This window comes from Geotrypetes seraphini, chromosome 6 (assembly GCF_902459505.1).
Source record: "Geotrypetes seraphini chromosome 6, aGeoSer1.1, whole genome shotgun sequence".
Classification (NCBI taxonomy): domain Eukaryota; kingdom Metazoa; phylum Chordata; class Amphibia; order Gymnophiona; family Dermophiidae; genus Geotrypetes; species Geotrypetes seraphini.
The window spans coordinates 225,380,148-225,397,174 of NC_047089.1; the positions used below are offsets into that span (position 1 = coordinate 225,380,148).

The window sequence follows — 17,027 nt, forward strand, 5'->3', positions numbered from 1 at the left end:
CTCTGCCTATCCAAAGCAGCATTCCATCCCCCTCCATTTCCCTCCCCCCACACCAGTTCCCTGAGCACCTGCCCCTGTGTATTTCTTATTTTCTTTGTGTTTCCCTTCCTCTCTCTGTCTGTCTGTCCGTCCAAAGCAGCATTCCCTTCCCCTCCATTTCCCTCCCCCCCCCCACCAGTTCCCTGTGCAGCAGCATTAGCGTTTCCTCTACCCCCCCCCGTCCCTTCCCGCGGGCCGGACTACAAAGGTGGTGATTACAGCAGCGCTTTTATCAGTCTCCACACGCTGCTTCGGGCCCTTCTGCCCTGATTTACTCTGGCACGTCCCTGATGACATCATCAGAGACGCGGCAGAGCAAATCAGGGCAGAAGGGCCCGAAGCAGTGTGTGGAGACTGATGTACACGCTGCTGGAATCGCCATTCGGGCCCGCGGGAAGAGAAGGGGGTGGGCGGCAAAGGCGAAATGGAGATCGGCGGCGGCGACAGGAGAAACGGAGAACGTCGTCTGGCTGCGGTCCGGCTTGTGGAGGCGATCGGGTGGTGACGTATTCGCGCGCATGCGCACTCCTTCGGCCACAGACCTACAACGCACGGAACACGCAAATAGGACTGCGCATGCGCGAGTTAGCCTTTTATTATATAGGATTCTCCATTTAATTCTTATCTATTTGTTGGATACTCATGTATTATTTTGGATTGGTAACCCCTATGAAACTGCCAGCTGCTGAAATACAGTTTGTCAGGTTTTGTGTGAGAACTGCTTGTGTAATTTGATATGATAATTTTGGGATTTTTAAGGTGGGGGGACCTGAACTCTTAACCCCAACACCCAAAAAACTGCTTTTAAACACATACACATGTAGACCCCAGACTCAATTTTTTTTTTCAGGCTATCAGCTGTTACTCACTGTGCAATGCTGTATGCCGAAAGCTGCAAACAGCTTACAAGGAGAACTTCTGCCTCAACAAGCTGGGAATCTGAACTGCTGGTCTCTTCAGACTGCCTCTCATGCCTCAACGATCCAACCAGAGACCTCAACCCTCACTGGACCTCATGTACGCAGAGACGGGAGAGGAAAGCAGTCAGCCCCGATCCTAGAAAAACCGCCATGGAGCCACTCAGCCTATGCTTAAGCCCACTGCGGATGAAATCTGAAGCGAGCCTTGCTCCCAAGGGATCAGTCTCTGAGCCCTCGATCTGTTAGTGTATATAGCAGACTGTCCCTTGGAAGCAGACCCTCAACCTTAAGAGTCTGCACTCTTACAGCCAGAGATGACCCAAGATTGGGATCTTCTGCAGCACTGAAAAAGCCTCACAAATGGTTACGTAAAAAAACTGAATTTAATGGAAAATAAATATGAACAGAAGAGACAGGCTCCTGTCACCTCGCTTATAGAGAGACAACCAAGAAATTGGAGGACATCCCAGAGAAATGGGAGGCAGAGCAAAAGAATTCTAATGAAGCTCTCTACAAGAATTCTCACAAGAACAGGTTGACTACCCAAAGGTTCAGAAATACTGTGTTTTGTCGCACTAAAATTTGAGACTACGCTATTCTGGTAGGAAAACCGCCTCCAAGACTAAGAATGTCATAATGCCCCTGTATCACTCCATGATGTGACCTCATTTGGAGTATTGCGTTCAATTCTGGTCTCCTTATCTCAAGGAAGATATAGTGGCGTTAGAAAAGGTTCAGAAAAGAGCGACCAAGATGGTAAATGGGATGGAACTCCTCTCGTATGAGGAAAGACTAAAATGGTTAGGGCTCTTCAGCTTGGAAAAGAGACAGCTAAGGGGAGATATGATTGAAATCTACAAAATCCTGATTGGAGTAGAACGGGTACAAGTGGATCGATTTTTCACTCCATCAGAAATTACAAAGACTAGGGGACACTCAAAGTTACAGGGAAATATTCTTAAAACTAATAGGAGGAAATTTTTTTTACTCAGAGAATAGTTAAGCTCTGGAACGAGTTGCCATAGGATGTGGTAAGAGCAGATAGTGTAGCTGGTTTTAAGAAAGGTTTGCCATTGCTACTCCTTGGGTTTTGGCCAGGTACTAATGACCTGGATTGCCACCGAGAGAAAGGGCTACTGGACTTGATGGACCATTGGTCTGACCCAGTATGGCTGTTCTTATGCTCTTACATGTGCCAAGTATAGGATAATCAAGCCATTGTAACATCACTGATGACGTTGGCTCTGAGGTACTGTGGAATGAGGCATTATGACATCACAGTCCCAGCTCTGGAATGTTGCTCTCATTGGGGTTCTTGAATTTTGCTATTCTTTGAGATGCTGGAATGTTGCTACTCCTTGGGTTTGGGCCAGGTACTAGGGACTTGGATTGGCTACTGTGAGAACGAGCTACTGGGCTTGATGGACCGTTGGTCTGACCCAGTAAGGTTATTCTTATGTTCTTATGAATATGCCCGATCAACGCACAACTTAGGCACAGGCATTTAGACCTGGCTTTCAACATCATAAATGCCTACGCCTAAATGTTAGTCACGCAGACGGGCAACTACACATGATTGTATAAACTGCATCTAACTCTGAAGGTGGTTTATAGAATTGCGCCAAGCTGCAACCTCTTCACGGCTGGATTTTTTTAGGCAACATATTTAGAATTTACCCTTTTGTGTTTTATTTGACAAATACTTACTTTTATCAAACGCATCTTCTAAGTTAAAGTCGCCATCTGAAAGATTATAAAATAAAAAGTTGTAAAATATCACTCTGAATTTGTACAGTAAAATCAGATTTCTTCATTTAGTGATGCCAATGGAATTATACAATTGGTTTTCTCTTACCATAAAGACATCTAAAAGGACAAGCAGCTAACGCAAGATTAGTGTTTGTTTGCAAGTCTTCCCCCAATAAATTCCTTACTTAACTTCCCTTCAGAGCAGAGGCCTCATTACAAATGTATACAGCATATTTAGAATAGTCTGGCTTTGTATATTAAAACAGAATTGTTGCATTTTTCCTTCCATAAACCATTAAACGTTTCTCTTTCATAAGTTTTTAACTATGGAGATCTGATGATGTCAAACACTGTAGTTCTAAATTGTAACTTTACAATGATTATATTGACTACTTTGCTGGGACTACTGTGGACCCTTTTTGAGATGACGTAGGCAGCAAATGCTCCAGATTAGATAAATGCATCGCCATCTCTGTTTCCAGTGTGTTTGAGATAAGCCGTAGAAGACCACACTTTTTGAATTCTGGTATGGCTCTTAATTATATTTTGAATATTTCCCGTCATCGTTCTTTTACGTTGACAAGAGTGGTGTATGTTATGTAGATCAGCGAGACAAACATCGACTTTAATTTACTCTGAATTGCATTTTACACAGGAAAGTGTGAAAAATGTACAAGGATGTGAAATCTTCCGTAAAGGCGCACCCTTGTGCTTTTTTAAAGGCCTTCAGAGTTTTAGAATAACACATTTTCCAGCTAAGTCCACAAGTATTTTTATTTGCACAATTAGAACCAATTATTTGAAGTACAGAGCGTTCCATTCTACATTTCACAGCTCAGTGCTCTATCTTTGCCTGCTGATGGATGGACACAACTCATTCATCTGGATTCATCTGCTGCTGATGACAGGGAAGAGGACATTTATGTGTATTGAAAGGAGGCTGCTGCCTTTCACTGTATTTGGGAATGACAACGCAACATCAACACATATGCTGTATCTTTAATTAAATCAATAATCAGCTTACAACAGTGTTTCTCAACCTTTTCAAGCCAAGTACCCCCTAAGCCTAACAAATACCAACAGAGTAACCCTGCCCAAACTCCACCCCCATAATAACAGTATTAACTTTAATACAACATCCATTTTTCATATACACACAATATAATCTTATTAATACATAATGGTAACCACAAAATTTTAATATGCAATGTCACCTCAGTAACAACTATAGAAAAATAGACAAATACAGTGGTACCTTGGTTTGTGAGCATAATTCATTACAGAAGCATGTTCGTAAACTAAAGCGCTCGTATAAGAAAGTGAGTTTCCCCATAGAAAATAAGGGAAACTCAGATGATTCGTTCCATATCCCAAAAAAACCCCAAAGCTGCTCGCACCCCCCCCCCCCACCCCACTCCCAAACCTTCTACCTCGAGCAGACACCGGCACGCACCAACCCACAGGACATAGGCATGGCCGGTGCCGAAAGAGCCTGCCGCTGATCTATGCTGATCCAATCAACTAAAGCAGCCAGGGTACTCTAGCAACCAGGGTACTATGACTCAGAAGAGGAAGATCAGTAAAGTATACTAAATATATGTAAATTTAGACCCACTCCTATACAGTCAAGAGGACTATAGTCTCAGTAGACTGATCAAATACTTTCTTATATGCTCAGAGATATGAAACTAATGGGGAGTGATAACACTCCCCTCGCAGAGTTCACCGTCCAGTCATAGCATTAGATCATATGATCAATCTCTGAGGCTAAATGATACAATATCATGATTTTTAAAATTTCCTTTTGTGTTTTCTTCTTTTCTTGTTATATATTTCTTGTATATTTTAAGAGTGTTCAATAGTGAAAATCAGATGGCAAAAAAAAATAAAAAAAATCACAAGTCTAAAGAAGTCTTCACTTAGCTTTAAACAATGTGGCACCATTTTGGACTCTGCTTCAGGAGACCCGAATGGAAACTTCCAAATTCTTTCAATCTGTGAGAGAGTGTGCGACACTTTCAATGCAATCGTTTATTTATTAGGCTGATCAATGCTTGCGTGACGGCGTCCTAAGTTTAACTGACCATGAGAATCTTGGAGAGGGTGGGAGCCAGAAGGCCTTGAGCATATACAGATGCTCAAGGCCCCGCAGCAGCCCAGCATAGATCAGGGAAAGCCGTGGCAGGCTTGATAGGCACCGGCATGCATATGTCCTGTGGGTTGGTGCATGCTGGTGTCCGCTTGAGGTAAAGGTTTGGGTGGGCTGCGAAGCCGGTTCCCGGGGTGGGAGCTCGCATATTGAGTCAACACTCGGTTTGCGAGTCAAAGTTTGCAGGAGTGTTTTGCTCGTCTTGCAAAACACTCACAAACCGAGGTTTGAATGTATAGTGAAAAATATAGACAGCAGACATAAATTCTCAAAACTGACCCATTTTGATCACTAAATTAAAAATAAAATCATTTTTCCTACCTTTGCTGTCTGGTAATTTCATGAGTCTCTGATTGCACTTCCTTCTGACTGTGCATCCTTTCTTTCTGCACTCAGGCCCAACAATTGTCCCTTTCTATTCACACCCTCCCTCTTTCCTATGGCCTTGGTGCTCCCTCCCTCCCTCCTATGGCCTTGGTGCCCCCTCCCTCCTTTCTATGTTTTTAGTGCCCCCAGTACCTCCTTCCTATGTCTTTAGTGCCCCTCCCTCCCCCCGATGCTGCGCCAAAGCCTGCCCCCCCAAGCTGACCCACCTGCTCCATTTACCTCCCGCCCTCCCCCAAAGCTGCGCCGAAGCTTGCCCGCCCCCAAGCCAATCCATCTGATGTCCTTAGTGCCCCCTTCCTATGTCCTTAGTGCCCCCTCCCTCCCCCTGATGCCGTGCCAAAGCCTGCCTGCCCCCAAGCCCCCCCACCCGCTCCATTTAATTACCTCCCACCCTCCCCTGAAGCCGCACCGAAGCCTGCCCGCCCCCAAGCTGACCCACCCGCTCCATTTAATTACCTACCACCTTCCTCCAAAGCCGCACCGAAGCCTGCCTGCTCCAAGCCAATCTGCCACCGCTTCCTCCTCCCCCCCCCCCCCCAGGTCCACCAACACCGCTCGCTACATTTAATTACAACCCCAGTGCCGCAACTACAGGAAAGGAAGGGCCAGCATATGCAGTGACTGCACACCACAAGCCCACAAGCCTTCCCCACCCTCCGTCAATTCTGACATCAGAGAGAAGGTCTGGGCCAGCCAATCGCAGTTTTGAGAATTTATACCTGCCAAATTACGGCAAGAAAGATTAGAATGGGTCAAAGGATACCATTGTTCTGGAACCAAGAATCAAACCATCCCGAGACTTTGATGCCTTTCCAGGTCTGCACAGGTACATGGGCAATTTTTCTCATGCGGTTTGTAATTTCTTCTATAATTTTGACAGTTTCATCTATGACAGTGGTATATAAGAAATAAATTACATTACATATGTAGTCACAAATATTCTAAAAAGACTTAATAAAAATTACTTCTCTGTGTTTATGAATATTTCCAAGTTACTACATAATCCAGCACACAGAACTGAATTTTTAGATGCTAAACCATCACAGGGGTGTACTTCTTACAAGGAGTGTTTTCCCTTTGGGTACTATTCTTAGCCTCGGATTAGTCTAATAATCTTAGCCTTCTTTTTTCTGTTCAATTTAGTTTGGTTTTCTGCTGAATGCCGAGATACCACTTTTATTATATATTATCTTTTAAATTACGAGCCTATTATATTAGTTTTGGCAGTTTATTTTTTTCACACGTATAAACATCAGTTTTTACTCCATCAGGGTACACTGCTATCCTTGTTCATTTGGTTTTATGAGATTATCAAATTTTTTTTTAAATTAATCTTTATTCATTTTTAAAACTTATAGTAAGTGTTTCAGCAAATAAAAACTTTTTTTTTAAATAATTTTATACTTTTATTGAAAAAAAAAACCAAGGAAAACTTACAAAATACAAAACAGACCAAAATCTCTAGTACAAAGCACACAGTTGTAACATCATTCTTTGTAACAAGGCCAACCAACATCCCAAAAAGCAGAAAAGTACCAGATGCACTTCCCCCACCCTTAACCCTCCCAATCAACCCCTCCCCCCCCCCCAGAGTCCTGGACACCAAACAGAAATAGCAGCAAAAATGAACCAGAAGTAAACAAAAAACAAAAGAAAAGGAACAAAATTTAACCATCCCTCCTAGCCTTCCAAGCAATATAGGGTTTCCACCGATGCATGAACATACCCAATGTGTGATGGCGCAAAGCTGTCAATTGAGACATACGAAATACGTAATCCATTTTAGTAACCATCTGTAATTTGGATGGTATGGTATCTTGACGCCAGGCAGTAGCCAAGGCCAACCGTGCTGCTGTGACCATTGGAGCAATGATAGATGAATACCTAGAAGGTACTCCCTGAGGCGTCAAATTTAACAGTGCACACCCCATATCTTTAACCATGAGCACCCCACAAATATCCGATAAGACAGAAAACACCATATCCCAAAAGGGACCCACCTTCGGACAAGCCCACCAAATATGTTCAAATGTTCCAGAGGCCCCACAGCGACGCCAACAGGCATCTGGGATAGCGGGATTAATCCTATGCAATCTTTCAGGAGTATAATACCAGCGATATAGCATTTTATACCATATTACTGGCGATAGAAGGCTTAAGGAGGGAGCGCAGGGTACGCCTCCACTGAACCACAGTGAGAGGCCGACACAACAGTCCCTCCCAATAAGCAAAATAACACACAGGGGGTATATCAAGCGAAACAAGCAATCCATAAAGTCGAGAGATACACCCTCTCCCGCTAGAAGCCTCCCATACCTTATCCCAAGCAACAGAGTCCACCAAAAGGTCTGGCAAAACTTTTCGTCTAAGAAAATCTACCACCTAGTTATATTGTAACAAGTCCGCCCCCTGTAAACCAAATTCCTCTTGCATTTTAGAGGTCGGGATCAAGGCCCTATCCACCACAAATTGTCCCAAAGTAGTCAACCCCCCTGCCTCCCAAATCTTAAAGCGAGAATCAGAGTGTCTTGGCAAAAATCCTTCAGCTACACGAACCGGGGTTTGGGAAAAATACATTCGACCCGGAAACAATTTCTCCCGAAACAGCATCCACACACGCAAAACAACCCCTACCACTAGGTTAGCCTTTCGGACAATAACTCATAGTTTACCCAAAGCATACCACAGTACGGATTGTAAGGAAATATCCCCTAAGAACCAATCATCCATTTGCACCCAAGTCCTATGAGACTCCTGCTGCCAAGCCAATAAGTACCGTAACTGAGCTGCCAAAAAATAATAAAAATTTGGAACCGCCATACCTCCTCTATCTCTTGACTGAAACAACAACATTTGACGGCAAACCCATGGAGGTCTCTGTTTCCAAATATAAGAAAAAATCATACGATGTAAATGGTCAAAAAAATGTCCTAGGCAGAAAAATTTGTAGCGCTGTAAAAAAATAAAGAAAGCGAGGCAACACCATCATTTTGATCACATGAACCCGTCCCATCCAAGATATAGAAAGTTTCTCCCACCGATCTAGATCCTCCCTCACCTGTTGCAATAAGCGGGGATAATTAGCATCATATAAAGAAGACAAAGTTACTGTAAGATGTATACCCAAATACTTCAATGTAGAAGTCGTCCACCGAAAGGGAAAACGTTGTTGCAAAGCCAAACAGTCCTGTCCCCTGATCGTAAGATTGAGAATCTCATATTTAACCATATTTACTTTAAGGCCAGAGACCCGTCCATACTCCGCTAATGCTGTCACTATCCCCTCAAGGGATTCCCCCGGATTACGAAGCGTTAAAAGAATATCATCCACAAAAAGAAGTATCTTCTGCTCTTGTCCTCCGCTAACAATACTCTCAATCTGAGGACACTCTCGCACTCTCTGAGCAAACGGTTCCATGGCTATTGCAAAGAGGAGAGGCGATAAAGCACACCCCTGTCTCGTACCTCTAGCGAGTTCAAATTCAGCACAATAAGCACCATTCATCTTAAGAGAAGCTAAAGGCTTAGCATACAAAGAGTGAACCCAATCTAGATATTGACCCGATATTCCCATAGATGAGAGCGTCCAGAACAGGAAAGGCCATGAGACCCTATCAAAGGCCTTCTCAGCGTCTATCCCTAAGATCAAAGCAGGATCCTTCCGAGCCTGTGCGGAATTAATAATATGAAACACCCTGCGAAGGTTATCAAAAGTCTGTCAACCTTGGATAAAGCCCGCTTGATCATCCTGTATCAATACTCCCAAATAATGCTGTAGACGACGAGCCAAAACTCCCGTAAAGATTTTATAATCCATGCCAAGTAGAGATATAGGACGATACGTCGCTCTATCAGTAGGGTCCCTCCCAGGTTTTAACAGCAGCGTAACCCCAGCTAACCTCCACGACCAGGGCAATTCCGCTCCCCCCGTCAAACTATTACAGAATTCCGTAAGAGGCTTAACCAAAAACGAACTAAAACATTTATAGAATTTGTTGGAAAAACCGTCCAAGCCAGATGCCTTTCCCAAAGGTAAAGCCTTGATGACTAAAAGCGTTTCCTCTTCCTCGATAGGCCTGGATTACCAGGTCGCCTCTTCCGAGGATATTTTAGGGAGTGTCACCTGAGCCAAATAGGCATCCACCGCCGGATCCGACACTATATCCTCCTCCTAGTATAACTCAGTAAAATATTGTGTAAGAAGATCTCCAATATCTCTAGAAGAGTTATACAACTTACCATCCGGGCCCTTTAATTGAAAAATATAGTGTTGTTGACGCTGCTTACGAAGCTTATGTGCCAAAAGGCGTTCCTCCTTATTGCCCGATTCAAAATACCTTTGCTTCAAAAGTTCAAGACGCTGCGCAGTTTCCTGCAACTCCAACTCCTGAATAGCCCCTTTCACAGACCGGATCCAACTCAATACCTCAGCATTTCCCCTGTCCTGTTTATGGTGGGCCTCCAAATCCAGCAATTGAGATCCTGCTCCGGTTGAGATCTCTCCTTCCTACGAAAAGCCTCCAAAGATATAATCCTACCCTTTATGACACATTTAAGTCCCTCCCAAAACATAACTGGAGAGATCCCCTCAGTAAGGTTAAACTGAATATATTCTTTAAGATTATCTACAAGTTGAGAAACATTAGCAGGATCCAACAGAAGTCCCTCATTCACACGCCAAAATTTCTTTTCATGACTCCCTTCCTTACACAACACAGAAAACCATACCGGGGAATGATCAGACCACACTCTAAAAGCCATTTCCACCTCATCTACCCTCAATAACAATTCCGCAGAGACCCCCCAAAAAATCTATCCTTGAGTAAGAATTATGCACCTCAGAAAAATAGGAATAATCCCGAACCCCAGGGTTATGGTGACGCCAAGGATCAGTTAACCCCCAATGAGTAAAGAAATCTATGAAATGTTTTCTATCTTGATGCCCATAAGTAACCCCACCCGCCAAATTGTCCAAAAAAGGGTCCCAAGTTAAATTAAAATCACCCCCCAATACCACATGGCCTTCAACCTGCTCCTGCATCACCTTGCCCAATTCCTCAAAAAAGGAACCCTGATCCTTATTAGGAGCATAAATATTAACACAAGTAAAGAGTTCCTCATTGATAGTAACTTTCACAATGATATAGTGCCCCCGTTTGTCCCGGACTACTCCATGAACTACAGGAGCCAAATCATGCGCTATAAATATTCCAACCCCGTTTTTTCTTCCTGCAACAGTATTGGAAGCCAAATACACATGTGGGTACTTCTTATGATGAAGATAATGTTCATGCATCGGCCGAAGATGAGTCTCCTGTATTAAACTCACTCCCACCTTCAAACGATCAGCTTCCTTAAATAACAATTGACGCTTTCTGGGAATATTCAATCCCCGCACATTAAATGACATCCATCGTACCATATTAAAACTCAAATAAACATTCTAGTATATGCACCAACATAAACCCCCCAAAAAACAAACCTCATTGCCAAGCATTCCATTGCAATTGTAACAACCCAAAACCAACATCCAGGACCCCTACCCCTCCCCCTACAACCAAATCCCCCTTCCCAACCCTTCCCCCACCCCCCAAAAACTTCCCCCACCCCCCAAAAACCCTAATGAACTTCCAGCACTCTCCCCCTCCCCTCCGCACCCAACCAATATCCACTGACCTCCTCAATCATACAAATTCCCAGTCACAACCCCCAACACACTGCAGTAACAATCAGACTCGACCACCCTCCCACACGCACGCCCAGCCTGATGAAACCAACCCACCCAGTAACCCACATATTCCCAACCCTCATAGGGAGGGTAAACCAGACGAGAACCTTACTAGATGACCCCCACTACATACAGTAAATCCAAAATAGTCCAGCACACTTCAAGTGGGGAGAGTCACTGTAGCCACATCAGAATTACGCTGAAGATGCTGCCCGCTCTTCTCCCCTCTGCGCCAGCGGGACTGATTCACAACCCCACTTCGCTGTGGTAAGGCCATAGCCTGGTGAGTCTCCTCTGCCGGCCATAGCGTAGCTTGCTGCAAAAGTAACTTGGCCTCCTCAGGTGTTATAACTTTATGAACTTGATTTTGCAGAGGGAAGGTAAGTCCAAACGGATAATTCCATTTGTAACGAATCTGATGAGCCATCAAACACTTAGTAACATCCCGAAACTCCCTCCGCTTCCTGAGAGTGAGAGCAGACATTTCAGCATATAACTCAACTTGTGCTCCTTCCCAGTCAATATGGCCCACTCGCCTTGCCGCCGCTAGGACCTGTTCTTTCAATGGAAAGCGATGAAAGCACGCTATAAGATCTCGAGGGCGATTCAAGAGAGAATTTCCTGCAGCCCGATGCACTCTCTCGAACTCCAGAGTAGGAGGCACTATAGTAGGATCATCACTTTGCAAGAATTTTACACAAATGGCACGCATAGTGTCCTCCAGCGATAGCGAGCCACCCCGCTCTGGAACCCCCGGGCCCGTATGTTGGTACGACGGGCCCTATTTTCCATGTCCTCAGTCTTTAACAGGAGCTCCTCATACTTATCCTCCATGCCCTTACACTGCTGCTGAAGTCGTAAAATCCATCATGATCGATAACACGCTCTTCAAATTCGCCTAATTTCTAGCCCATGTCCACCACAGTCTTCCGCAGGGCTGTAACATCAGAATGTAATTCTTTCTGCATCACCATCATAGTATTTTTTAGGTCAGCGAACCAACCTTGCAATTCCAAATGGGATACTGGTGTTTCCACCACAGAGGGCCTGTAGCCGGTCGGAAACTTAAGCTCGCCATGCGCATTCAACTGCTCACTGCAATGGCGCGACGAGCAGGCCGCTTCCCCGGGCGCCGCTGCTTGGAAAGCATATGTACGCAGATCAGTCTGCATTTTTTTGGACCCCGCAGTCATCACCAAGCCTCAGGGCAGAATCGGGAGGTCAGATACCACCAAAAATAGGTCACCGGATTGCAAATTATAAGCAAATAGATGCTGGGTGAAGAGGAGCTCATCTCTTACACCGCCATCACACAGATGACGTCACCGGAAGTCCTTAAATAAAAACATTTTTAACTTAGATACAACACTTAATATTCTGCAATAATCCAGTTCAGAAGTTATCTCCCCCCTCCCCCATTCCATAACAAACTTTGAACACAGAGAAACATATAATAATTTCTATCCCCTATATTCCTTACAATTATACAAAGACCAAAATCTACCCCACCCCCCACCCCAACCATGGAAATGCATAAGTAAAGGGAATAATGGTATTTATTCATTACAATAATTTGTTAAAGGCTCCCAAACATCCTAAAATTTTCTTAAATACCCCTGCTGTGTAGCTATTAACCTTTCCATTTTATATATTTGACATATAGAATTCCACCAGAAACTATAATTCAATCTATTCCTATTCTTCCAATTATTCGTAATCTGTTGTATGGCAACCCCTGTCATAATAAGTAGATTATCAATTATCAATTTTTAGAGCATGATTGGGACATTTCATTTAATGTTTTTAATATTAGTCCGGCTTGGCATATTTATTCTTGGGTTCATCAGCCTTCTGTTCGTCATCCATCATGGTTGGTTCCTTTACATGTTTAGCATATACAGTCATGTGAAAAAATTAGAACACCCCATGAAATATTCAGTTAACTTTTTGCACTGTCCCTGTCCTTGCCCCATTCCTGTAAGTTCTGTCTTAACTGCATAAGCCTTGAACACTTATGATTTTAAAGGGTTCGAGGCTTGTGCAGTTGAGGACAGAGTTTGCAGGACGGGGAAAAGTTTGTCCCTGTTTTAATATATACAGTCATGTGAAAAAAAATTAGGACACCCCATGAAATATTCAATTCTTTCTTAAGAAATGTTCACATATCGATGTCAAATCTTTTTTTTTTTAAACTCTGGAAAAGAAAGTGATGTAATTGCAAGTAAACACCAAATTTTCCTTCATTTACTCATGAAACAAGAGATATCCACAAAAATGTGTATTCTGAGGAATAAAATAGGACACCCTATACCCCAATAGCTAGAGTAAACCCCTTTGGCTGAAATAACTGCAGTGAGATACTTCTTGTAGCCTCTATTAGTTTCTGACATCGGTCTGAGGAGCAGAATTCTTTCAGCTGTTAGATGTTTGAGGGGTTCCTTGCATGTAGAGCCCATTTCAAATCACCCCACATTATCTCAATGGGATTAAGATCAGTGCTTTGACTCAGCCACTCCAGGATCCTCCGTTTCTTAGATTTCAGCCAGTCCTTGGTGGATTTACTGGTATGTTTTGGGTCATTGGTGTGTTGCAGGGTCCAGTCCTGCTTCAGCTTTAATCTTCTTACAGATGGTCTCACATGTTCCTCAAGCACCCTCCGATACAAGTATCTCACGGGCCGCAGTTCAAGTATCTCACGGGCCGCATCGATGCAGAGGAGGATATCTTCTTTTCAGGGGTCCCACGGCAACAAGAGGACATCCGTGGAAAATCAGAGGCGGGAAACTGCATGGTGACACCAGGAAATTCTTTTTCACCGAAAGGGTGGTTGATCGCTGGAATAGTCTTCCACTTCAGGTGATTGAGGCCAGCAGCGTGCCTGATTTTAAGGCCAAATGGGATCAACACGTGGGATCCATTCGCAGAATAAAGGCAGGGGAGGGTCAGTAGGGTGGGCAGACTGGATAGGCCGTGACCCTTATCTGCCATCAATTTCTATGTTTCTATACACGGTAGAATTAATGGTGGATTCTATGATGGTGAGCTGGCCAGGTCCTGCTGCAGCAATGCATCCCCAAACTATAACACTTCCATCTCCATGTTTCACAGTTGGTATGAGGTTCTTTTCCTGGAATGCTGTATGCCAAACATGTCCTATTTTCTGGTGTCCAAATATTTGTTTATTTAAAATATTTATATCACGCAAATCCAATAACGCTAAGTGGGTTCTAAAATTACATACATAATCAAAAAAACAAGACAATCACAAAAAATACAAAATCTAAATGACAAAAGCTAAAAAAAAAAAAAAAAACCACAAAAACAAATTTAAAACATAAAAACTACATAAAGAAAAAAATGCCAGATCATGCAACTAAAGGTATTCAATAAAACCCACATCAATCAAATTTATAACCTCATAAATCGACGTGCAAATAAGGCTGTTTACACACCTTTCCTGAACCAAGTCAAAGTAGGAGCCTGCCTTAACTCCAGAGGAAGAGCATTCCAGCAAACTGGACCCTGTATGGAAAACAGTTTTATGAGTTGCAGATAGCTTCACAAAGGTCAAAGATGGCATTTTCAAACTCGCCCCATCTATGGAACGTAATGTGCATGATAGCTGAAAGACTTGTAGACCAGAGCACAACACTGTTGGGCAGTAATTCTGCAACAGCCTAAAGATTGTACATATGACCTGAAATTCAGTTCTAAGGTTGATCCGTAACAATGTAGAGCACTCAAAATCCGTAACAATGTAGAGCACGCAATGTAGATATGATTGAATTTAGAGGCCTGTATAACCATACGTGCAGAAGCGTTCTGTGCCTTTTCATGGCATGCAACACATTTGGGCAACCCCAAATAATTCAATTTTAGACTATCTGTCCATAAAACACTATTCCAGAAGTCCTGATGTTTGTCTATGTTCTCTCTGGTAAACTTCAGTCTGGCCTTGATGTTTCTCTTAGAGAGCAAAGGGTTCCTCTTCACACCTCCCATGCAAATTAAATTTATGCAGTCTCTTTCTGATTGCAGAAGCATGCACTTTTATATCAACAGTAGCAAGAGCTTGCTTTAGGTCCTGTGATAACATTTTAAGGTTTTGGGAGACTTCTTTTAGCTTCTTGCGGTCTGCTCTGGGGGTCAACTTGCTTGGATGGCCAGGCCTGAGCATGTTGGCAGTTGTTTGGAAAGTCCTCCACTTGTACACTATTTTCCGGACCGTGGAATGGCTAATACCAAATTTTTTCAAGATCTTTTAAAATCCCTTACTAGAGACTTATAAGCTGCTACAATGTGTGGCGGCAGCCAAAAAAGCAAACAAGATGCTAGGAATTATTAAAAAAAGGGATGGTTAACAAGACTAAGAATGTTATAATGCTCCCGTATCGATCCATGGTGCAACCTCATCTGGAGTATTGCGTTCAATTCTGGTCTCCTTATCTCAAAGAAAGATACAGTGGTGCTAGAAAAGGTTCAAAGAAGAGCAACCAAGATGATAAAAGGGATGGAATTCCTCTCATATGAGGAAAGACCTAAAAGGTTAGAGCTCTTCGGCTTGGAAAAGAGAAGGCTGAAGAGAGATATGATTGAAGTCTACAAAATCCTGAGTGGAGTAGAATGGGTACAAATGGATCGATTTTTCACTCCATCAAAAATTACAAAGACTAGGGGACACTCGATGAAGTTACAGGGAAATACTTTTAAAACCAGTTGGAGGGAATTTTTTTCACTCAGAGAAAAGTTAAGCTCTGGAATGCTTTGCCAGAGGATGTGGTAAGAGCGGATAGCATAGCTGGTTTTTAAGAAAGGTTTGGACAAGTTCCTGGAGGGAAAGTCCGTAGTCTTGTTATTGAGAAAGACATGGGGGAAGCTACTGATTGCCCTGTTATTTTGATTCACTACACACGAGTAAGATTCTATGATGGTGTGGTGTGCTGGGTTGTCACCCGCGCACAGATTGAAGGATTTAACTGTTTCCGTTCATTTGACTGACCAAATCCACACTGAGACCTTCTCTCTACAAAATTTTTTTATTATTATTACTGATATTAGTGTTACATACATACACACATATGGAAAAATTAAGTTCCTTTCATTTAGACGCAGTACGGCTAGATAAATTACGCCTATACTCACTCGAGGAACGCAGAGAGAGGGGAGACATGATCGAGACGTTCAAATACCTCACGGGCCGTATCGAGGTAGAAGAGGATATCTTCTTTTTCAAAGGTCCGATGGCGACAAGAGGACATCCATGGAGAATCAGGGGCGGTAAATTGCACGGCGACACCAGGAAATACTTTTTCACCGAAAGAGTAGTTGATCGCTGGAATAAACTTCCACTTCAGGTGATCGAAGCAAGCAGCGTGCCTGATTTTAAGAAGAAAATGGGATCGTCACGTGGGATCTCTACGCAGAGTTAGATAGGGGAGGGTCATTGGGGTGGGCAGACTAGATGGGCCGCGGCCCTTATCTGCCGTCATTTTCTATGTTTCTTTCTAGATGTTTCTTTCTATCAGCAGGAGGAGATAGAGAAACTGATTAACAGGTGGTCCTATTGGCTGGCACTCCTTCTGTATCTTCAGTATTGCTCCTTGCCCAAGCATCCGGAACCAGCAATATGCCTAGCATGTAAAAAAAAACAAACACAAAACTTCTTTCCCGTAACACATATCAAAGATGACCATATCGAACACAATCAACAACCAGAAGAAAACCTCCGAAATCGCGAAACATAAACCGACTGAAACAGCCAGAAAGGGTGGGGCTCTGGATTCATCTGCTGCATCTAAAGGAAAGAATATTAACAGGTAAGAACATAATTTTTTCCTTCCTTAGCAACGGCAGCAGATGAATCCAGAGACTAGTGGGATGTAGCAAAGCAATCCTCAATCTGGGTGGGAAGCAAACACCACCTCCACAATAACCGAATCACCAAATGCAGCCTCCGCATGCGCCACCACAGCTAACCTGTAAGGCGTAGAGAACTCACATGGCTGGAAAACCAGTCATACCTGTGTCACTACCCTGGTACAATATGAAGTGATGT

At 43.3% G+C, this 17,027-nt stretch overlaps 1 protein-coding gene across 8 annotated transcripts in view; it reads right to left on the reverse strand.

Annotated features, from left to right (window-relative positions):
• LOC117362176 (CD99 antigen-like) overlaps positions 1–17,027 on the reverse strand; it is a 161,698-nt gene that overhangs the window by 102,385 nt on the left and 42,286 nt on the right. For 7 of the 8 annotated variants that reach the window (XM_033948126.1, XM_033948124.1, XM_033948122.1 and 4 more), the window contains exons 2-3: positions 6,008–6,130; positions 2,667–2,702 (exon numbers count right to left, since the gene is read on the reverse strand). In XM_033948126.1, coding sequence (XP_033804017.1) covers positions 2,667–2,702; positions 6,008–6,130 — 159 coding nt within the window. The remainder of the gene's footprint in view (positions 1–2,666; positions 2,703–6,007; positions 6,131–17,027) is intronic. The other variant, XM_033948128.1, reaches the window with a different exon arrangement.